General features: G+C 37.4%; 1 protein-coding gene across 2 annotated transcripts in view; it reads right to left on the bottom strand.

Moving 5' to 3' along the window:
- nup210 (nucleoporin 210) overlaps positions 1–23,512 on the bottom strand; it is a 117,727-nt gene that overhangs the window by 29,276 nt on the left and 64,939 nt on the right. For both annotated transcript variants that reach the window (XM_069939803.1, XM_069939804.1), the window contains 14 exons: positions 20,167–20,388; positions 19,681–19,854; positions 19,293–19,485; positions 19,099–19,205; positions 18,408–18,512; positions 18,213–18,314; positions 17,841–17,969; positions 15,796–15,923; positions 15,463–15,598; positions 14,009–14,071; positions 13,690–13,869; positions 1,074–1,154; positions 750–881; positions 407–565 (listed from right to left, as the gene is read on the bottom strand). In XM_069939803.1, coding sequence (XP_069795904.1) covers positions 407–565; positions 750–881; positions 1,074–1,154; positions 13,690–13,869; positions 14,009–14,071; positions 15,463–15,598; positions 15,796–15,923; positions 17,841–17,969; positions 18,213–18,314; positions 18,408–18,512; positions 19,099–19,205; positions 19,293–19,485; positions 19,681–19,854; positions 20,167–20,388 — 1,911 coding nt within the window. The remainder of the gene's footprint in view (positions 1–406; positions 566–749; positions 882–1,073; positions 1,155–13,689; positions 13,870–14,008; positions 14,072–15,462; positions 15,599–15,795; positions 15,924–17,840; positions 17,970–18,212; positions 18,315–18,407; positions 18,513–19,098; positions 19,206–19,292; positions 19,486–19,680; positions 19,855–20,166; positions 20,389–23,512) is intronic.

The raw sequence follows: 23,512 nt of genomic DNA, 5'->3' as shown, positions 1-23,512 counted from the left end.
ATTTGGTTGCTGGGAAAAATTTCTTCAACAATTAAAGAACAAATTAAGAGATTAAAAAATACATACTGCAAGATGCTTCCAATGGCATCTTAATCAGGGCAAGGATATAAATACAGTAGGCAATAAACCTTTCTCCTTTTCCTCGCAAATTTTAATAATCAATGGCAGGATTCTCACATGGCTGGTTTTGATCATGTTTCACTCATGAATGCAACTCCTGTCTGGCTCCTTATACTGATTGCGAGTTGCAGCTTTCTGACAATTTTCTCTCATGCATAGGATAATAATGTTACTTGCATTTTATTACCATTCATCTCAGATATTATACCCTTCCTTCATTCCCAAAACGGCATGATACTACACAGCAGTGATATTATTAAAGAAAAAAAAGGTTTGGAAGCCATACCTGAATTTGTACTTCATCTGACAATTCCCTGACATTGTTCTCAAACTGCTCAGCTGCTGGATCTATGGCTTTTACCACAACTTTCAGTCCAGTTCTGCCTTTTATACGACCATACACATTCATTGCAAAGTTGTTGCATACTGGAAGGTGAAGAGATGCCTTAAAATAGAAAATGCAGAAGAAACCTCAGCACAAATTTTTAAAAAATTAAAATATTTTTAATGATGGAAATCTATTTCCTTAAGGTTGTATATACAGTCAATCAGCTATTTTGCTACTTTATTCATGGATATTATATGGAAGTTTAAAAAAAGAGATTTAGAATCCCAGCAGCTCAGTGTACCTCAGAATGTCTTGTACCAAGGTCAATGATGTCCCTTTGAGTGACAGACCAATGAAATGTCAGTCCTGGTACTGCATTGCCAAATGCAAATGGTGTTTGATGGCTAGTAATTCCCATGACATAGATTGGCATCTACAAGTGAAAGATATTTTTAATGTAGATAAGCAATTCAAAACAGTGTACATACTGAAAAAATATGCTTTAATTATCCTGAATTTATGATCTTTGCTAATACAAAAAAATACTATCTTTAAATAAAAAAGGATAATCGAAAATAGTCAAGAATCCTGACAACAACAAAAAATTTCAATAATATAAAATTACCCAAGTGCCAGTCTTCATTCTTGTAATGGGTGCACGGATTCTCACAGCTTTAAGCTGAATAACTTCCACATCAACTTCATCCTTAAATCAAACAAAGGCATCTTATATACAGTATTTGTACAACCAGGAAGGCGAATAATTTGCCCTATTCCACCTGTCCTTTTGCTGCATTAATTTCTGCACGACATACATTTAGGACTTGGGAAGGACCTGTTTAATTTCAAAAATGCATTCTGAACAATTCATCTTCATGACAAGCTTCGATTTAAAAACAAGAATTTATCTCAGAGTATAGTATACTGGGTATAGTAAAACCCCTGGTATCCAGAATTCAAGCAATTAGCAGCCTCCAGCAGCTGTCAAAAAAAATTGAGGAAAATAAATTTTAATAATTAAAAATAAATATGAATTAAATAAATGGGTAAAAAGACACAAGTTTAAAGTTCAAGTTTATTGCCATCTGATTACACAAGTACAAACCGACGAAACAGCATTCTCCAGACCTGCAAAACACGCAGACATAATCCACAGACAGACAATACATATACTGGACAAGTATTCCAACGTACAAATAAATAATTATTGTTTCGTAAAATTGAGAGTCGTGGATGGTCAGTGTGAGCAGTTCCTTTGGTCATTCGGCATTCTCATTGCCCGTTGTTCCTCACCCTGATGGTTCTGACTCTGGTACTCCTGTATCTCTTTCCTGACAGAAGCGGCTGAAAGATGCTGTATGCAGGGTGGAAGGGGTCCTCAATGATTTTGCACGTCCTCTTTGGACTGATCCTGGGAGCTCGTGTCAACTGGGGGGGAGCAGGGGAGGGAGACTCTGGTGATCCTCTCTGTCACCCTTATGGTCTTGTGGATTGACCTCTGATCCATTTCTCTGCAGCAACTAGTAACATTGTAAAAGTAAATGTTCTCTGAAATAACATAAACCTTTGGTGAAGATGGATGCAAATATTCAGCCAGCTGAGTGCCTTGGTCATGCTAGGGTCATAGCAGCTGTTTAAATAAAGTTGTTTTTGAATAAAATGGAATCACCCAGGATGAAGAGTTGGTGGATGCCACTCACCGTTGGGGTAATCTTAGTGACTCCTTATCCCTGCTTAGCAAGAGTAACCCCAGTCAGAGGCTTTATTGTAATGGGGGGGGGGGGTGGCAGGGGGTTAATTATTTATAATGTAAATGTTCATCTTCAGACAGCTCTTGGAGGAGGTGGAATGTTTTCAAAGAATATGACTGAAAATAAAGAAAAGTGTTTTGTTTATGCATTTATGCAAGTGAAGTTTGTTCAGTCCAAGTACAGCATAATATTTTGGAATTTTTTCTTTTAAACTGATATATAAAATATTAAATTTAGACATATAGCACAGTATTACGCTCTTTCAACCCATGAGTCTGTGCCACCCAATTAACCTACAGCCCCCGTAAGTTTTGAATGTTGAGAGGAAACTAGAGTCACAGGGGAAAACCCACGCAGACATGGGGAGAGCATTCAAACTCTTTACAGACGACGCTGGATTCGAACTCTGGTTCCGATCACTGGCGCTGTAACAGCATTGCTAACCACTACACTAACCATTATTCTTAATGCAGGTGTATTAGTTCAGCATTGAAAGAGCAAGTCTCAAGCAACCGGAAAGTACACTTATCTGGCATCTATCAATCCCCATAGGTGGATACCAGGGGTTTAATTGTATTAGTGTGCATCCAATGTCAAAATGCAGGAAGTAATTGGCTAATATAAACCTCAGTCTTATTTATCATACTCAAGTTATGAAATTGTAGCAATTTTACAACTGTAATGAGGAGTGGAACAAAAGATTCAAGTTAAAAATAACCAGTCAGAAAAGGATAATTTTGCAATTGTGTTCTTGCTTAAGGATTTGAATAAGGAGTTTTGTAAATTGGTCAGGTTTAGACAAATCTGATTTTAAATTACAAGGTTTATCCAAGGTAAGGAAAGCATATCCAACTTAAGGAAACAACTCTTATTTACAGATTTATAGGTGCGCCTGCCAATAACTTGCCAGTATTCCTGAAAAAGGTTGCAAATAATCTGAGCTGCTACAATGACACTCAAAAGATCGTAGACATCTATTTAGAGAGTCCAATGCCAACAGATTCAGGCACAAACTTAAACTCGACTTAACTTGAAATGTCGGCGTAGCATCTATCATGTTGAAAGAGACTCTTGGCAAAACAAGTACTTCTGAATCATAGTCATTGTTTCCCAGTTAAAAGCAGCAGTTAGGGCCTGATAAAAATTGTATCAAAATGATGGTCAAACTCTCCAGCTACTTTTCACCCAAATTTGCACTCAAGGGATTATTTGTGCAAGGTAAGATAGACTTTCACCTACATTTGCTGGTATTTGAGCCAACTCAGTACAGACATTTGCACAAGACGTTGACTTGTGTCTTCGTTACTCTGCCACATAAGCAGCAAAACAAGTATTGCTCAAGCTTGAAGACAGCATGTCAAATTAACATCTCATTCAAAAGGCGACATCTCTGGCAGGGAAGGATTTTACCGCATTGTCATCTGAGATTAAGTGCTTAAGTCTGCAGCAGTGTTGAACTTTCAACTTTACAACCAAGTGATAGGATTGCCAATGTCCTGAGGAAAGCTGATTCCAAATGACAGATGCTGGTTATGGTAAGAGGTCAACACTGACAAACTCCAATGTTAACTTGATTAATTTAATATATTTTGATCAACCGGTGCGTCTGATTCAAACTTATTAAAGAATTTAAATTTAGACAAGCATGGTAACAGGCCATTTTGGCCCACAAATCCGTGCCAGCCAATCGCACCCAATTAATCTACAACCCCTGGGGAAAAACCCATGCAGGCACTGGAAGAATGTACAAACTCCTTACAGACTGCACAGGATTTGCTGCAAAGGCTTTGCGCTAACCACAACGTCAACCGTGCCGCCCAATTCTTTGTTTTTTTTTAAATTTTATTTTTCATTTTCATAACATGAAAAAGATAAAAAAAATACAATTTTTATATATTTTCTCTCCCCCTACCCACCCCTTCCCTCTCCAAAAAAGTATGAAAATAAAGAAAGAAAAAGCCCGTCTAATAACCTATATCTTATAATCAATTAATTGCAGTTTACATAACAATCTTAAACCATAACTAATTAGGGTGAGTTGGATTGGGGGGTGGGGCGTGGTGGACGCCATAGGTAAAGTTGTAGCAATAAAATCCATATAGGGATTCCAATTCTTATCAAATTTTTCTGGTTGATTTTGTAAATTATACGTTATCCTCTCCAATGGTGTACTATTTAATAATTCCATTCGCCTTCTATTCATCCCCACAATATCACCAGATTTCCATGTAACAGCGAGATTTCTTTGCTATTGCTACATTTAAAAACTTCCGATAAATATCTAACTTTAATTGGGAAATATCTCCCAATAAAAACACTCTGGGATCTTTCAAAATTCTCATCTTCAAAACTTGTCCCAATTGGAGTATAATACATTTGATGTAAAAAAAAATTAAATTGTACAATTTGATATCTAACATTAATTGTATTAGTTACGCTTTCACAATATAATTTTGACCCTACTTTTTTTAAAAATAAATTTATCTTTCATACTGTGAACCATATCAATCAAAATATATACAAACATTTCCCTCTTAAATATACACAGTGGCATTTTCTCCCCTTTTTTCCCCCCTACCTTCTCACCTCCCTCCAAACCCATTAAACGTTCAACATATACAATAAAACCAATAAAGTCATCACACAATGAAAATAAACAAGAAAACTGTGTCATCTACTTTTATACACGGACCCTACTTCTTCGTGAATCTGTATATTTAAATCTTTCTCCCATCTAGATTTACCATAAATATGAGTGTATAATGCAAAATATTTTGTACCAAAATTTGAGCTCAAAGTAGGGGGTTGCATTATACATGCATATTTATGGCAGCGCAAATCGGGCGGGCAAGGGGGAGAGAGACAGCAGCGTGAATCGCCCAGACGAGGGGAGGGGGGGTCATATTATACACAGGGGTAACATTTTTCACCCTTTTTCCCCGCAAAAATTGGGGGGGGGGTCACATTATACTCAAAATGCATTATACATGCATATTTATGGTAGATTTAAATAAATCCTTTTTCCGAGTAGTATCTTGTAATTTAATATATATATTAGTTATAAATCTTTCAATAAACACATCCATTATTAGGTATTCAAATGGACTTTGTTCTGGCAATTTAAAATTCCTCCCTAATTTTTAAAAAAAATATGATTTAAGTTGATAAGAAAAAAGTGTTATGTGGAATTTTATACTTATCTTTCAATTGATCAAAAGTCGAGAAAATAGATCAAGAAGCAATCCCTTATTTTTTTATTCCACAATTATACCAAACATCGAAATAACGGTTATCAACCATAAAAGGAATTGAAAGATTTTGATTTTAGCCAACTGATAATTCTTCGTTCCTCTTTCAATATGTTCTCCATTCCATACTTTAAGTACATGCTTCAAAATTGATTTTTCAGATTTTCTTTTTAATATCACCTCATGCCATTTATATAAAATATGTTCAGAATTACTTTTTCTTATTTTATTCATTTCAATTTGCACTCATGCAAACTTTTCATCGGTCTGATAACAAGAGGACAAAAATCTAAGTTGAGCCGCTTTATAATAATTTTTAAAATATGGCAATCCAAGTTTGAGGCATTTTAAATCTACAAATAAATCTTCTTACACTTCTATTTAAATCCTGAAAAAAATATTATTGGTACAAAAATTGGTAAAGATTGAAAAAGGTATTGTATTGTTAGAAAGATATTCATCTTCACACAATTAACTCTTACTATTAAATAAATTGGCAAATCTTTCCATCTTAATAAATCTTCTTTAATATTCCTCAATAATGGAATGTAATTTAATTTAAACAAATTATTCAAATTCTTATTAATATTAATTCCCAAATATTTAAATGCACAAGTCTGCCATTTAAATTTTGTCCTTTTCTTAACTTGAACATAATCAGTCTCAATCATTGGCATCACTTCACTTTTATCAATATTTACTTTGTAAGCTGATACTAACCCGTACTCCGCCAATCGATCATTTACTTTTCTTAATGAACTTGCATGGTTTATAAGATTATAGTTTTACATCATCTGCAAAAAGACTAATTTTGTGTTCTTTATCATGTATCTTAAAGCCCTCAATCTCATTATCACTTCTAATCACCTCAGCTAAAGGTTCTATAGATAATGCAAAGAAAAAAAGGAGATAAAGGACATCTTTCTCAAGATGATCTTTCCAACAAAAAAAAAGATTTTGATATTTGCCTATTTGTAATCACTTTAGCCTTTGGTGAATTATATAATGCTTTTATCCAATTTATAAAGCTTGTTGGAATCCCAAAAACCTTGAGTACTTTAAATAAATAGTCCTATTCTAATCTATGAAACACCTTTACTGCAACTAAAGCTAAGGCCACTGATAGTACTTTTCTTTTCTGAGGCATATCTATCTATTAAACCTAAAAATCTAACTATATTATCAGCTGATCTTCTGTTTTTAATAAAACCTGTTTGATCCATATTAATCAATTTAGGCAAACATTTAGCTATTCTATTAGCTATTAATTTGGAGAAAATTTTTTAAGCAGTATTCAATTACGAAATTGGTCTATATGAATATGGAACCAAATGGTCCTTCCCTTGGTTTTGGAATAATTGTTATTAAGGCAGTTTTAAATGACTCAGGGAAGTCCCAAAGATCTTCCATTTGATCTAACAACTCCATAAATATCAGAATTAATAACTTTTAAAATTCTTTGTAAAACTCTGGAGAGAAATCATCCTCTCCGGAGCCTTATTATTTTGAAAGGACATCAATATATCATATAATTTGTTAATTCTATCTTCTCTACTATGCTTAACTGTAGTAAAGTAATTTTGGACAAATATTTTATCCCCATCTTTGAAAGATTCCAATTTGTATAATTTCTTTAAAATTTTATAAACACATCGTTAATACCTTTTTTTTTTTTATAAGCAAGATGACCCAAATCTTCTTTTTTTGGCTACTATTGTTCGATATTTGTTCAGTCTTCAATTGCCTTGCTAAAACTTTTTGTGCTCTATCTCCCAATTCATAATACAGTAAAACCTCATTAGAACGCGGTAGTTTAGGGTCCAAGATTTCATACCCGAGTCGCGGAACAGATGCATAGATGTCATGATTCAGGAAGCAGGAAAACAGAATACTGTGACTCCAACCCTATAATAAGACCTTTAAACTCCACATATTAACTAACACATCTTGTAAACATGTCATACTAGTCCATTTTTGAGTTTGTGGCTATTAGCCACTGTTAGCTTGGCATCCTAAAATCAATGTTTGGGGTCCACAGACACCCGCGCTATAAGCAATTCCATGGATTAACAAATTGCATTCTAACGAGGTTTCAGTGTATTTTTGTCAGGTCCGTCTTGTATCTCTCTCTACTCTATATGTTTGTAATTTATTAAGCTTCAATTTCTTTAAATCCAACATTTTCCTTTGTTCATCATTCCCTCAATTTTGTAATTCTTTTTCTATCTTTATTATCTCCTTTTCCAAAGAATTAACTTTAGACATATATATTTTTTTTAACCTTAGTCGTATAACTTATTATTTGTCCCTTTAAATAAGCCTTCAAAGAATCCCATACCACGAACTTATTAGTTACAGAATGTTCATTCAGGTCCATAAAAAGTTTTATCTGATGCCTTATAAAGTCAGAGAAATCTTTCCTTTTCAACAGTGCTGCATTAAACCCTTCATCTATAACCTCCTCCTCCAGTAAAATTGACAGAACTAAAGGTGAATGGTCAGACAATATCCTTGCTTGATATTCAATACTATGAACTCTTGTCTGGAGTTGAGAGGCGATTAACAACTTATCTATATGGGAATAAGTCTTATGTCTATAAGAATAAAATGAATAATCCCCAGTATCAGGATGCATCTTCCTCCAACTATCCACAAATTTCATTTCATTCATAAAGTTTTTCCACATCCTTTATCACCTTATTTTTAACCATGATTCCTCCTGATCTATCCAATTTGGAATCTTTTGCATTAGCTAACTGCATAAAAATTTCAAGTATAAATTTTCCATTCTCAACATTCATTGCATATATAGTCAAAGTCCAACATTCAGAATATATTTTACAATGTATCATCCCACATTATCAGTCATTTCATCCAATATTTCAATTGGTAAACTTTTTATTAATATCGCTACTCCTCTAGCTTTAGAATTAAATGAAGAGAATACCTCCCCCACCTAATCTCTCTTTAATTTCATATGCTCTATTTCTGTTTATTGAACTTCTTGTACAAAAGCCACATCTACATTAGTTTTTTTTCCCCCATATAATTCAATAACCTTTTTCTCTTTATCAGATTCTGAATTCCATCAATATTAATACTGATAAATGACAATTTCCCTGCCATTAGACATCCATCTTAAAACTTATATCCCTTCAGCATCCTCCTCCATCTCCCAATCCCTCTCCAATTAATATCTTCCAACTATAAACAGTCCAAGCTAGAAACCAAAAAAAGAAAAGATAAGAAAGATAAGGAAAACCCCAGAGTCATGTGATGTTAAGGTGCCTCTATCACCCTGATCTATACAGGATGCAAAGCTAGTCACATTAGTGTCCATGACAGTGTAGTGGTCAGCATCACATTCCCCACTAACTCATTCAGAACATCATACCATCCCTTATGATAAACTTAACATTCTACCTTTTAATCTATTAATCTTATCCAGTATATCAGATCATGCCCAGTATAGGTTAAACCTTCCTTCCCTTTTTAACCCTCTCAAAACATGATGTATTTTCAGTTATAGCAAAACCTCTCAGTTATATAATATATTTGGGTGTTTACAACCATCTGCTGATCTTTAGCAAGCAATGAATTGGCATATATCTTTGCTTCATTAGACTCAGTCAAAAACTCTATTCCTCCCTCCCGGGATGAATACTTTCAAAACAGCTGGATATCTGAAAACAAAGGCAGAGCCTATTTTCTATCAATACATCTTTAACCGGGTTAAACTTTTCTTTTTTAACAAATCAAAACTTATGCCTGGATAAAAGAAAATCTTATTTCCGTTATAAATCAAAGGTGATTGTCTCTCTTTAGCTTGTTTCGTTGCCAGCTCCAATATCTTCTCTCTTACTTCATATTGAAGGAATCTGACAAGTATTGGATGGGACCTTTGGTCAGGCTGAGGCTTAGGTCTCAGTGCCCTATGGGGTCATTCTATCTCCAAATCCCCTTGAAATGCAGCCTGTCCCAAAGATTCCGGTGTCCACCGTTGCAGAAATTTTTTCAAGTCTTGACCTTCGTCCCCTTCTTTAAGTCCAACAATCGAGATATTGTTCTGTCTACTGAAACTTTCCCAAACGTCCATCTTTTGCATTAACTGATCATGATCTTTCAAATTTTGAATCTCAAATTCATTCCCTTTAATTTTTCCATCCACTATTTCAAATCTAGTGTCCACCTGTTGCATTAATCTTTCCATCTTATCACCATTCTTCCTGACTTCATCAGTTAAAACTTCCATGGATTGTCGAAAAAAGTCTAATATTTGCTTTAATTCACCAGAAGATAAGAAGCTTCTGCACCTTTTTTCTTGATTGTAGATCATTCTTGTTCTTTCCTTTGCTTTTCCAGGTCCTCTTCTTGATCGCTGGAGCTGTGGGTGTCTGGAATCTTTTTTTAAATTTCCTTCTTTTTTTTGGTGCTCTGCGCATGCATGAAGAGTTGCACATGCACAGAATCATCTTTTCACCCAATGTCGGCAGCCATTGTTGGAGGAGACCTAGTGCAGCAGTGTCCAAGGTCTCCCCGGCTTCTGGCCTCTCTCCTTTGGATATTACCTGGCGAACAGCTCCAGGATCCTTTCTCAAGGTCGGCCTCTCTTCTTTTTCTTGTTCAGTTTCTTGCTCTGTTTCTTGAACAGTAGTAAGTCCTTTATCCTTCTTTGGTGGCATTATTAATGTCTTCTACAAGTCTTCAGACGATATTTTCATATATTTTCTGTAACTTTTATAACATTTTTGTCACTTTTTCTCAACTTCTTCTCAGGCGAGCAGATTATCAGTCTAACCCCACGTCATCATGCCCCTACTTTGTTTTTAAATGTTAGAAGATAAATCCTGGATTGGCTCCAAGGGTAATTGGAAATAGAAGCAATCAGGGTGAATGTCTCCTGCCAAAATAGGCAAGAATTTGTTACATGTAATGTTTTGAAGGGGAAACTGAGAAAACTACGCAAAAACATAATTACAACTGCATCAAAATGTGAAAGTTGTGGTTGAAAGACCTACACAGTCTGTGAGCTGCTAGAGATTGGCTCATGGGAACCAGGTATCGAGTGGGTGCGGAGGGCAAGAAGGACCCCTGAAGGACCTCTGGCTCTGAAGGTTTCTTGATCGCATTGGAAGTTGGGAACTGAAGCTCGGGTTGCCAATGGTTTGGACTGTAGTTTGTGTGGCTGCAGAAGCGCTGGAGGTGAATCTACGGACACTGTCTCTGAAGGGATTCTCTTTTGCTTCTCTTTCTCCTTTCGCTAGGGGCACCAGGCAAAGCTCATGGTGACTCTTTGCTTGCCTTGCGGCAGACAAAGGTTTAAGTATATCATGCCTATTATATTTTTAATTTATTATGATGCAACAGTAAATTAACCTTTGAAACCTTTTTTCTGATTCTTGGAAAAAAAAGTATTTGCCAGTCTGGGACATTTGTTTTGGAAGGAAAAAAGGTAAAGGAAGAAATCCATACAATTGATTGCTTGATCAATGGAATACTAAAACTGTTTTAACAAGATGGCCAGGTGAACAGTCACATCCCATTTCTCTTATTTGAGAGGAGTGTGTCCCGGGCGATGAGATGTGCTACTGCTTCTACTACATTAAATGGAAAGGAGAAATGGATGAGTTGACTGATTGATCTAGGTGTGAAATTGTAGAGACTGAAAAGAACGCCCAAATAAGATGCCCAATAGCAAGCATGGGACATGTGAAAATGCACTTTGTCAAGAAGGATAAACCTAAATAAGAGAAAAACTGACAAACACAAAATCCAGAATGGGAACCTTGTATTATTAGAGCAATGGATTAATTGCAACTAAAATTAACATAAATAAAGCGATCAAGTCAAAATGCTCTGCATATTCTGACAAAGAGAAAGGATGACAAACGATAGAAAAGGCCATTTCCACCCTTGATTCAAGTAGGCCATGTTATACGTCTCTCCTGTTAATTCCTGAAAGAAACAGTACATTCTGAACTGAATACTACGTGGGTGCAGCAGTCCCTTGCTAGTCAAACTATTGCTTTTCTAATTTTTTATTTATTTTTCACACTATGAACCATATTAACCAAAATACACACAAACATTTCCCTCTTGAATATACAGTGTCATTTTCTCCCCTTTTTCCCCCCTCCCTTCCCACCCACTAAATGTTCAACATATACAATACATTAAACCCATTAAACAATGTCATCACACAATGAAAATAAACAAGAAAATTGTGTCATCTACTTTTACACACTGGGTCAGTTCATTTCGTCTTCTTCCCATTCTATAATTTTAGGGGATAGAGGTTCGCGGTAGGTCCTCTCTGTTGTGTTCCATGTACTGTTCCCATATTTGTTCAAATAATGTGACTTTATTTTTTAAATTATATGTTATTTTTTCCAATGGAATACATTTATTCATTTCTATGTACCATTGCTGTACTCTCAGGCTCTCTTCTGATTTCCAGGTTGACATTATACATTTTTTTGCTACAGCTAAGGCTATCATAATAAATCTTTTTTGTGCTTCATCCAATTTGAGGCCCAGTTCTTTACTTCTTATATTACTTAGAAGAAAGATCTCTGGATTTTTTGGTATGTTGCTCTAGTCAAACTATTGTTCAATTTCCCAAAATAATTATATAGAAGCCGATATATTATTAAATCCACCTTTTGTGACTCATTTCCTTCAGATCACATAAATGCTAAAGTATTCTTAATCAAGCTTCATATGAAATATGCAATGTACAAGTATATCAAGTAATCAGGAAGCTCATTAGCTTTTGTTGTGAGGTGGTTATTATTGCAATCAAAGAGGAGTAAGCAAAAGGAATATTATGTTGGAATGCTTGTGAAATTTTTATCCATGACAGAGGACGTTGGATATGGAAGCTGTGGGGTGGTAAGCAAGGGTAAGGGGGAATCCTGTCCTTGTTGCATGTTGGGGCAGAGGGGAATCAGAGCAGATGTGCAGGAAAGGAGGATATGTGGATGAGGGCCAGAGTTGATGGTGGTAGAGGGAAGCCATTTTTCTAAAGCTGGAGGATATCTCCTAATGATCTCATGCGAGCAGATGTGAGAGGGACGGAGGAATTGTTAGAAAGGAATGGAATCATTACAGGGGACAGGATAAGAAGACGTGTCGTTGAGGTAGCTGTGTGAGTTAATGGGTTTGTAGAAAATGCCTGGTTAATTTTGTGTTCTTCTTAAATTTGCCTCAACATTGTCCTGTGGGTGTCTCAAGGCATTCTGGGATAGAAGTGGTTTATCTGGAGTTAAATACTCTTCTTGCTAAAAGTATTATGCTACAGTGATAAACAACAACATTTAGGGGAATTAAGGTGAAGTTGGAAAGAGGGAAAACTGAGTAAGCACCACAAGAAATAGTCGTGATCGAACATTATTAAGATCTGGATCAGAAGCTCAAAGTAAATTTATAGGAATATTAAACTAAGGAGAAACACAGAAATCTAAAAAGAATGCTCATGAAATAGAGTCCATGTATGCAGATAGAACCAAATGCAATTCAAATATTCCAAGCAAGGAAGAAATGGACGCACTCCATAAAGGATGAAGCAATTGCCAAGAATGTTGCTGGGAGAAAATAAAAGACCCAGGAGCCCTTAGAGACAAGATTGTGGCACATCTAACCAATGTGGAGCAATCAGCAAAACTGCACAAGATAAATGATGTCTTAAAATGGAGTGCAAACTGATAATGAATTGGTTGCCTGGTCATTACTTCTGGTTACTGAGAAACAATGCTAACCTCAGTGTGCAAAAGGATACAAATTCGAGGAAAAGTTGGAGAAACTTTTTGTTTTAAAGCCCTAGCAACCCGTAATAGTTCAGAAAAGAATCTGAAGAAAGTAGATCCAGAAAATTACTGAACAAAGAAAAAGATAAAATGGCGCATTTCTTCCAATTGATTTAATAACAGTAAGACTTCAAAGTTAATTAAATGTATGTGATTTGTGAATATCTATATTGCGTGGATTTTGCTGTGCAGTTTTAACGAAAAGGCACATTGCATGCAGGTGTCAATCGATATTAACTTTTAAAAATTCCCTTTTCAAAAACAGGATTAACCCAAGGATAGAATTTACATCACCCAATTTCTCTGTGGAACAATAGCAGTGTGGGTGTCTGAGGAATTTCAGTAGAAACATCCTGAGAGATCCCTCTCACTAAAACTATCATTGATATCATTAATGCATGAACCATCACATCAGATTTTAGTTCCTTAAGACTTACCCGAGAAATCACCACCACACTGCCACTTTCAGCGTCAATGACTTGGACCACGCCTGTCACTTTCCCACTTCCAATGGCAAGCCCCTTCACATGTCCAATGTTATTCACTGTAGCAAGATTTTTATCACTAATGGAAAACAGGATGTTGGACTGAGGCTGGGGACCACCTTCAGAAGTAATCTACAACACAGAACATTGGTGACTTTCTTTAAAATATTCTGATGGAAACATTTTGTAACTTTTATTATTCTGTGCCCGGAATCTAAAGTTAAAATGTTTCAAGATGCTTCTGTTCCAAGTACTTGCGATCACAACCTACCTGCATCAATGCTCCCACAATGAGTGTTACTTTTCTTGGAATCAATCGGAAAGGATGGAACACCTGCAGAAGAGAAACAAATCAATTCCAAATACAGATTCATGGTTAAAAACAGGGGAGGTGACTACAATTCGGAGGGTTAGAGACCATGATAAATGGAGAGAAATGATCGCCCACACCGAATGGCAAAGCACCTGAACGACGAAATTCATTGAGCAAGATGGAAATTACACCATGTTTAGTTTTAATTTAGAGGCACAGCGTGATAATAACCACACAAATACACCTACTAACCCATAAATCACATATGTCTTTAAAAGCAGGAAACCAGGTACCCGGATGAATCCAATATGGACATGTGGAGAATGTACAAACTCCTTACACATGGTGCCATATTTGAACCCTTCTGCCTAATCTTTAATATTTAGAATATTAGATTTTATGTATGACAGTTCTTTGGTTTATAATACAGGCGTCTAACCTTTTATCAGGAATTCAGAAAACCAGCAACCTGCAAAAAACTGGTACTTTTTTTGGTAGATAACTTTACACACAAGTAACATTAATTTCCCGTAATAAATTTTTCATTTTCAAAGGGAGACCCCCCAGACCCCGTGGGCACCTTCTCCTACCTTTGGTGGAAAGGTGACTCTCAGCCCCCTAGTGCCCAGTGGGGGAGAAGCAGGCGGCAGATGGCTCAATGTGGGAGGAATGGCCATCTTCCTTACCCATAATCCCCCATGCAACTGGTGTTGGCAGTGGTTCCAACTACATGAAGGATTATGGGTAAGGAAGATGGCCACTACTCCTGCATTGAGCTGTCACTCTGTAAACTCCAGGCTCAGCAGCACTGCACCCCTGCTGCCGCATTGGGTGTTAGATGGGGGTGGGAGGGGGAAGAGAGAGAGAGAGATTGGATGGAGGAAGGACAATGTTGCGAAGTTGGGGTATGCCTTAGGGCTGCACCTTGTGTCCAGCCTTCTGCCCTGCTTGGCCACTGGCTCCGAGCAGCTGATGTTGGCCACCTTTTTGGCTGAGGTCCCAGGCCACCCTGTCGCCTCTGACCTCCACCTGACTGACGCACTGGTCAAGAGCCTCCTGTACTCTGCATGTCGCACCACCGATCAGCCACCCACCACCCCCCCCACCCCCCCACTGCATTCAACCTGGTCGAGGGCACAAAATAGTCTGGCATCGGCCCTGGCGGTCAGCCCAATGGATGGATGGCCAGATAGGTGGGGGGGGAGGGGGGTGCGAAGGGGCACAACAGATGACAGGGCCTAGGTGCGAGGCATTTGCTTAAAGGGACCCAAATCAAAATGATTCTGAAATCCAGAAGATTCCAAACGACGACAGGTGCCCGGTCCTGGCAATTCCGAATAAACGGTTAGGCACCTGTATGACACTACAAGATTTATCAATTATAGGAACTGAAGAAACATGCTCAAACTTACTTCAATTTGCTGAGGTGCAGAACTTAGTTTTTTTCCATCTTTGGTTACAACAGTTGCTGTCAAGCTAGTTTGTCCAATAGCCATACCTTTAACAGTAAAGCTAACAGTGTAATCATCAAGGATTTCATCGAGTGGCCTAAAGCAAAAATATGTTTGGTAAGAGTGGGATTTGGTGGGGGTGTGGGGTAGAATCAGTGTTGAAAATTAATTTCAAGCATTAATGATGAAAAATGAACACGCACCATGAGCAAATCTATTACTAGAGCAGAACCTGGTTTTCAATTCTGGTTGTTTGAAAAAGATGCATCTAAGTCAAAAAAAAATGTTACTTACTCCAAAGAAAGAATTTGAGAAGCTGTTTTCAGTTTCAACTTCATGAATGGGAAATATTTGGACAAGAAGGGTTTTTTTGAATAATCCAGAACACGTACATAAGCTTTAATGGTTTTTAAAATTTCCACCTGTGGAAGATGAAGTTATTTTAATACCAAATATTTTCACAAATGTAAACATTTTGAGAAGCTGTGGATTTCCAGTAAATATATACAAACCTATCATACACATTTGTTATTTTGACCAGTTGGGGCCTTCTTCATTTGCTGCTCTGAAAGGTCTACATCTTGTTGGCGTACAAGATGATATTTGAACTTTAAAAATGTTACCCCAAAACCAGGGGTTGCTTTATACACCAAGTATAAAATCTGAACTGTAACACCCTGTGGTTTAGAGTGTTCCCCACAGCGATACATAAAAAACACTTGCATAACTCCTAGACCTATCAATAAATATTTTTCTACTGAAACTTAGGTTTGGAAAGCTGGACTAATAGTAATGTCATATTAAAAACAATAAAAATCTATTATAAATCTGTCTAACATATCTTAAAATAACAGCACAGCAAAACCAGCAAACGAACAGCTAATTCTCAGGGCTCCCACACAGGGTCCATCTGCCCATTCTAACTGCTGTTGGCTCTGTACAGGATTCAAACAGCTTCTTAAAGGAGCTGATGGTGGTTTATTTTAATAAATGCTTATAAAATGTAAATCTTTACTGGGTATCTTGTTTTTAAAAATATTGCGACAGCATCACTCCACTGGTTAGTGGGATGGTTGGTAATGGACTATTGGGGCAGTAAGCTCTCAGCAGTAAGTCCCAGACTTGGGATAGTTCTAGACGGCTAGAATAGCTCAAACCCAACATTTTAAGTGGAAATTCTGAGGATCATCTTATACATCAGTCATCTTATATGCTGATAAATATGGCATCCCTCAAAGTTCATCCTAGTCTCCATTTTCCATGTCACTACAGCCAAGCAGCTATCTTTCACAGACACCTGTACAAGTGTTTCTTCTTGTTTCCTGCTCCCATACTCTTTCCCTTCAGTAAAGTGGTTCTACTTCATGTAATGGCATAGTTATAATAATTTTTTTTTATGTAACAAGTTAGACAATGGGCTTCAAAGACTAAAATCTATAGGCAAATGCAACTAAACACTGGCCACGTATACAGAATGCCTCCATTCTATATTTTTCTAAATGTGCAAATGCACATTCTAAACAGTGAAAAATTAACGAACATCATTTTTTTTTGACTGCAGACTTGTGTAAATTCAAACATACAATGCAATCTCTTCCAACACCAGTATAACATCCAGAGTCTGTTTTTTTTAAAAATCCCCCCCCCAGACCTTTTCCACCCCTTGCCCCGCCCGATACAAGAATAAGGTCATATTTTATAAGAATAAAGTCCTAAACATAATAGAGCCCATCATGTCCATATCAATTTTCCATCTTTGCCCCATAACCTCCCCATCTTGCCCTGCTTGATGAATCCAGTTTCCCTTTGTAAAAGCAACTCATGTCTTAATTATTCACTGCGTTAACACATTTTGTGTTCAAACACAGTGAAGAAAACATTCCCTCAATCTTCCCTCACACAATGAAACAGTGTTAAACTGACAAACACCTCCACTGGAGGGGGAAAAAAATATTCCTTTGCTACCTCCAATTAATTAACACAGAAAAGGTTTCAATTTTATTTGCATATATTAAAATAAACCCATTCCAATTAAACACTCGCTACTTTTAAAAATTATTTATTAGATCTTCTGTTAGCTTCTCTGTCCCAGTAGAACTAGTCTTCAATCACTAGAGTTTCTCTCGGCCTAGGACTGTTATCATCCTGTTAACATCCATAAAAATTGTCTCCATTGTGGTATCCAAACTTTCACCATTTGTTTTCATCATTATATAGTACTAATTAAAACTCAACTTCTTTGCTTTTAAGATTCAAAAATTCATTTATGAGAATTAATCCTATTTGTTATTATATCCATCTGCACCTTCAAGTAAAATACAAATCTTTGTTAGACTTGCCTTGTCCACAACCCGTACATATAACTCTGAAATATCAGATATGTGCACTTCAGCTTTAGCAGGTCCTGGAAAAGCCAGACACAAATCATGGACCAAAATGGTTAAAATTCCCGGATGAATTGGCCAAACCTGCACAAAAGAAAATTTGTTTAATACCTTCTTGGTATAGGGCTTCTAAGTGTACCTGTTTAGATATCATAATTAACTACATTTTCAGTTAAAGACACTTTAATATTCTTAAATTATACAAAGCTATGAAAGACTTTACCAACTCCAAATACCATTTTCAGTTACCCACTGTTTAAAGACCATGGGATAGCTTAATTCTATTGTAATCAAAGATTCCCCATAGCATTAAGGAAAAAGACTTACTTGAGCAATGTTCTCAGCGTCCTGATAGGCAATCTTTGCCAAATCTGTTGAACTTGCATTAATGTAAAAGTATCCTGATCCTTCCTTAAGTGAAAGTTCTGCCTTTTGAACACAAATAAAACTTTCAACTTCATTAAGTTTTTTACAAATAGACCCTCTTTAAACATGTACCCCAAATATTTGATATATGTCTACCTTAACATTTGGATGGTTGTAAATGGTAATATTTTCTGGAACGACTTTAACATCTTCTACAAGCAACAATTCAATTGTTGCCGACACAGGTAGTAATGGATCATACTGTTGAAAAGGAGAACCAAAGACAGAATGGCTATTATTCACCTTTAATTAGATTACAACCAAGCATTAAGATTAAAACTACTTTTTTTTTCCCCATAGATGAATCAGCTTTTGTGTAAACCACTCTTCAATAAATTTGCATACTTTACAAGTCTTGCCCAGGTACGTAGCACCCAACTGATTGGCACCTCATTCATGCCTACAAACAAGTTTTTAGGAGATAAGCAAGATGGGTAGGGATGTATTTGCTGGTTGCCACAGAGCAATGGGTGGGAATGGGGCATTTTAATGTGCCTTCTATCTCCACTGTCCCCTTCCCTCCTTTCACTCTGATCCCCCCCACTGCACCTTGGGATGAGCTGAGCAGACTCACTCGCTCGTTCACTTAGAGGTTTCGAGGCCAGCCGGTGGCTGCTCGTCCTGCGCCTGCTTATTCTCCCAACCCGGCTCTTTCTGTAATCCTCTCCCACGCATTGTTTTCATTTGTTTCTGATTTGAAACCGTTTAGTTCCCAAACCTTTCTCAGGAATGGAACCCCATCGTAACCAGAGGACATCCTGTCATTTGAGTGAAACTAGTGACGTACCCTGGGTTTAACTTTAGATGCGATGAGATCTTCCTGCTGGTAGCCTATTGCAGTTGCTGAGACAGAAGTGGTTCCAGATTCGTGATGCACTAGTAAAGTTTGCAAACCTTAAAAGAATGAAGTCCATATAGTGAGGATAAACAATCCCTTTAATATTTGTATTGTAAAGCAATTTATTTATACATTAACAATACCATGTTGCTTCTTTTGTCCATTTCCATGATCTTTCAAATTCATTTGCATAGGCATGTCCAGTTCAATACTGGCTAAGGAAAGTCTTGATGATTCCCAGAATATATTAAGGGAAGAAAAGTTGTCAAATTTACGTCCTTGCTGGTCGTATGCTTCTAAAGTAAGGATTGGATTCCGATAGTTTGACACAGGAACCTGAAAGAGATGTGGTACTATTCGCACAAAAAAAACAATTTCTCAAAAAAAAAATTATAGAAGGAACTACAAAAGCTGTCCAAAAGATTTAAAGCACATGTTCAAAGATAAGAAATCATCTTGCAATTTTGCCATAAAAAATTAAGCCGGTCGGGAAATTTAATTTCACAATTTTAGAACTTGTATTAAACGTACGACTTGCTTGTTCTGTTGAAGCAAAGGACATGATACGTCCAACTGAGAACTCAGGTACACAGGAGCCAATGTCAGCCTTGAAGGAGGACAGCAAATAAATTTGACAACAGCTGGCTCCACTGCAGGGTAGGGGTTTTTTAAGCTTGGTTTGTTTCCAACTGTCAAAGCCAAAACCTAAAAAGGGAAGAGAAACACTTTCAATGAATAGTTTAAAATAACGAGCAGTTAGTGCAATACCTTTGGTATTGCAACATCCCTAAAATATTAGAGTGAGAAACTGCCAGTTGTAAACACTACTTAAAGAACATTTTCATTTTAGAAGCAAGAAAATTTACAAATGATTTGCAGATCTACTGAGCGGTGACCGAATATCATACTCATCTGGGAGAGAGGTTGATATGGCAGACATTTTGTTGAATTAATGTCAGGAAACTGCTAGATTCATTTAAAATAATGCAGCACTCAGCTAAAGCTGTTATTTCTCACCTGCTCTCCCAGTGCTGTGCAGGTCACTTGAAGCAAATGCTTCGGTTGGTTTCGAAATGCAGGGGAGCTTACAAGATGAAGACTGATGCTCTCTTCATTTTCAGCTGTAAGATCTGTGAAGAATTTCGAAGGCTCTAAAACCCATGGCCTGGGCCCTCCTTCAAAGAGCATATCCTTTGAGGATCCCAGAGTTACCAAAGCAACAGAAATTGGATCAACTGCCTGTGTTAATTAAAAAAAAAACCCAAAAGATGAAATTCATGCTGTGTAACACATATTGCAAAAGTAGTATTTATCGATTCATTTATCACAAATACTGCAAACTCAATAAAATTCTGTGGTGCGAGGCTTCAATTCATTAATTCTTGACTTTAGAAATAGTGCTTACAACAATAATAAAGGTAGCACATAGGCAAAGTTAATTTTGATGTAGGTTATATTTTATAACCAAAGATAGTACAGGCTGTACCTCTTTAATCCAGCGATTTTGGGACCTAGCCATTGCCGGACCACAAAAAATGCCGTAAAACAGAAATTGACCCCTCGTAAACATATCAAAGGTAGAACAATGCTTAAAACAGAAAATAATACTGTGGAATGGTACAGTTAGTGCAATGCCTTTATGGCACCAGCGATCAGGAATCGAGTCACGCGCTGGAAGAAATTTGTACTAATGGCGGTAGGTTCAACCATGGGAACTGCTGGACAACAGGGCACCAGATAAAAGAGGTTCAACCTGGACTTGACTTTCTCATTGGAAGACCACAGTCAGTACAAATTGGAAACAACGTCTCCCCCTCACTGATCATCAACACAGGCGCTCCCCAAGGATTCATGCTTAGCTCACTGCTCTACTCATTATACACCCATGACAGTGTGGCCAGGCAAAATTCCAATCTACAATGCCATCTACATAGTTGTTGGCAGAATCACAAATGGCAATGAGAAAGTGTACAGGAGGGAGATAGATGAGCTCGTTGGAATGGTGTAATGACAACAACCTTGCTCTCAACGTCAGCAAAACGAAGGAGATGATTGTGGACTTCAGGAGGAAGTCAGGGGAACATCACCCAGTCCTCATCGAGGGCTCAGTCGCGGAGAGGGTCAAGAACTTCAAATTCCTGGGTGTCAACATCTTTGAGGATTCGTCCTGGAGCCTCCACGTTGATTCAATCACAAAGAAGGATCGCCAGCGGCTGTACTTTGTGAGGTGTCTGAGGAGGTTCAGTAGGTCACCAAAGACTCTCGTAAACATCTACAGGTTTACTGTGGAGAGCATTCCGGCTGGTTGCATCACTGCCTGGTATGGAGGCGCCAACTCTCAGGACAAGGTTAAATTCCAGAGGGTTGTTAACTCGGCCTGTGACATCACGGGCTCCAGACCTCACTCCATCGAGGACCTCGACATGAGGCAATGTCCTAAAAAAGCAGCCTCTCTCCTCAAAAACCCCAACTCTGCTACCATCAGGGAAAAGGTGCAGGAGCCTAAAGACGAGCACTCAGCAGCACAAGGACAGTTTCTCTCCCACTGCCATCAGATTCCTGAATAATTAATGAACCAAAGACACTGCCTTACTTTTCCATGTACAATTATAGTTATTATTTTTTAATATAGTCACGTTACAAGATAGTTATGTATCTTTGCGCAATGATGCTGCCACAAAATACCAATTTGTTCATAATAATAAATCTTGATACTGATACAAGGATCACCACTGCCATGACAGTTCAGTAGCACTTAGAGATGGACAAGAAATTTCAACATTTCCGGCAACATCTCTACCCATGAAAGGAATGTCACACTGCAGTGTGCAAGCCCTGCCTAAGGAGGGCACAGTCATCTGTGTTAACTATTCTATTCAAGGAATTAGTATCTCTCTCAAAGGGCTCCTCTGAATCTCCTATCACTCACCCTACAATTGGGGAAATTAATTACAGCCAAATCAACCTATCAAATGGTAAATCTTTGGAAAATCTGTTTGAAGCAGAAACCAAAACTTACAATTAGAATGTGCAAACTCCACAAAGACAGTACCAGAGGTCAAGACTGAACTGCAATCCCTTGAACTAGTCCAAACCCTTGGGAGTCAAGAATTCTGGAAATGAAATGGAATTCCATGCAGGAGGAAGTTTAGTTTATTGTCTTAAGCCATTGGGTGAAGAAAACTGATGTCGAAGGTTAGTGCAAATGAAAAGTGATGTGGGAATAAAAGAAAAATTAAAAAGGACACTGATGGTGGCTTCCATCATTCAAGTTACTAATCACACATCTCTGATTAATGTTCCTCAGGAAAATTTAGATTGTGTAAACCTAGTCCATGAAAGTAGGTCTATGAGCAGTGTAGTGCCTACTATGTGTCATTTATGGAGATTATCATATTAAAGGATAGTTAGAAATGGAGTGGACAAACAGATCAACCATCTACAAACAAAATATAGAACAATACAGCACAGACACAGGCTCATTGACTCTTTTAGTCTGTGCCGAACTATTTTTCTGCCTCGTCCCACTGACCTGCACCCAGACCAGATCCTTCCTATCCATGTATCTGTGCAAATTTTTCTTAAATGTCAAAATTGAGCCTGCATTCACCAATTAAGCTGGCAGCTCATTCCACACTCCCACCACTCTCTCCATGAAGTTCCTCCTAAGATTTCCTTTAAACTTTTCCTCTTTCACCCTTAACCCATGTCCTCTAGTTTTTATGGAGATTATCATAGTAAAGGAAAAAAACCTGCTTCATTTTACTCTATCCATATGCGTCATAATTTTGTATACCTCTATTAAAACTCCCCTCATTCTTCTATGCTCCAGGGAATAAAGTCCTAACCTGACCAACCTTTTTCTGTAACTCAGTTCTTTAAGTCTCAGCAACATCCTTGTAAATTGTCTCTGCACTCTTTAAACCTTATTGTTATCCTTCCAGTAGTTAAGTGACCAAAACTGTACACAATACTAAATTTAGCCTCATCAATGTTTTGTCTAACCTCCTAACTCCTCTACTCAACACTTTGATTTATGAAGGACAATCTGCAAAAGCATTCTTGATAACCCCATCTACCTGCAACACAACTTTCAAGGATTTATATATCTCTATTCCTATATCCCTCTGTTCTACTGCACTCCTCAGTGCTCTAGCGTTTACTGTGTATGTCGCACCTTGGTTTGTTCTTCCAAAATGCAACACCTCACACTTGTCTTCATTAAATTCCATCCTCCATTTTTCATCCCATTTTTCCAGCTGGTCCAGATCCCTCTGCAAGCTTCGAAAGCCTTCCTCACTGTTCACAACACCTCCAATCTTAATGTCATCTGCAAATTGCTGATTCAAATTACTACATTGTC

Source organism: Narcine bancroftii, chromosome 5 (genome assembly GCF_036971445.1).
Source record: "Narcine bancroftii isolate sNarBan1 chromosome 5, sNarBan1.hap1, whole genome shotgun sequence".
Taxonomy (NCBI): Eukaryota; Metazoa; Chordata; class Chondrichthyes; order Torpediniformes; family Narcinidae; genus Narcine; species Narcine bancroftii.
This window is presented reverse-complemented; position numbering and strand designations above follow the sequence as displayed.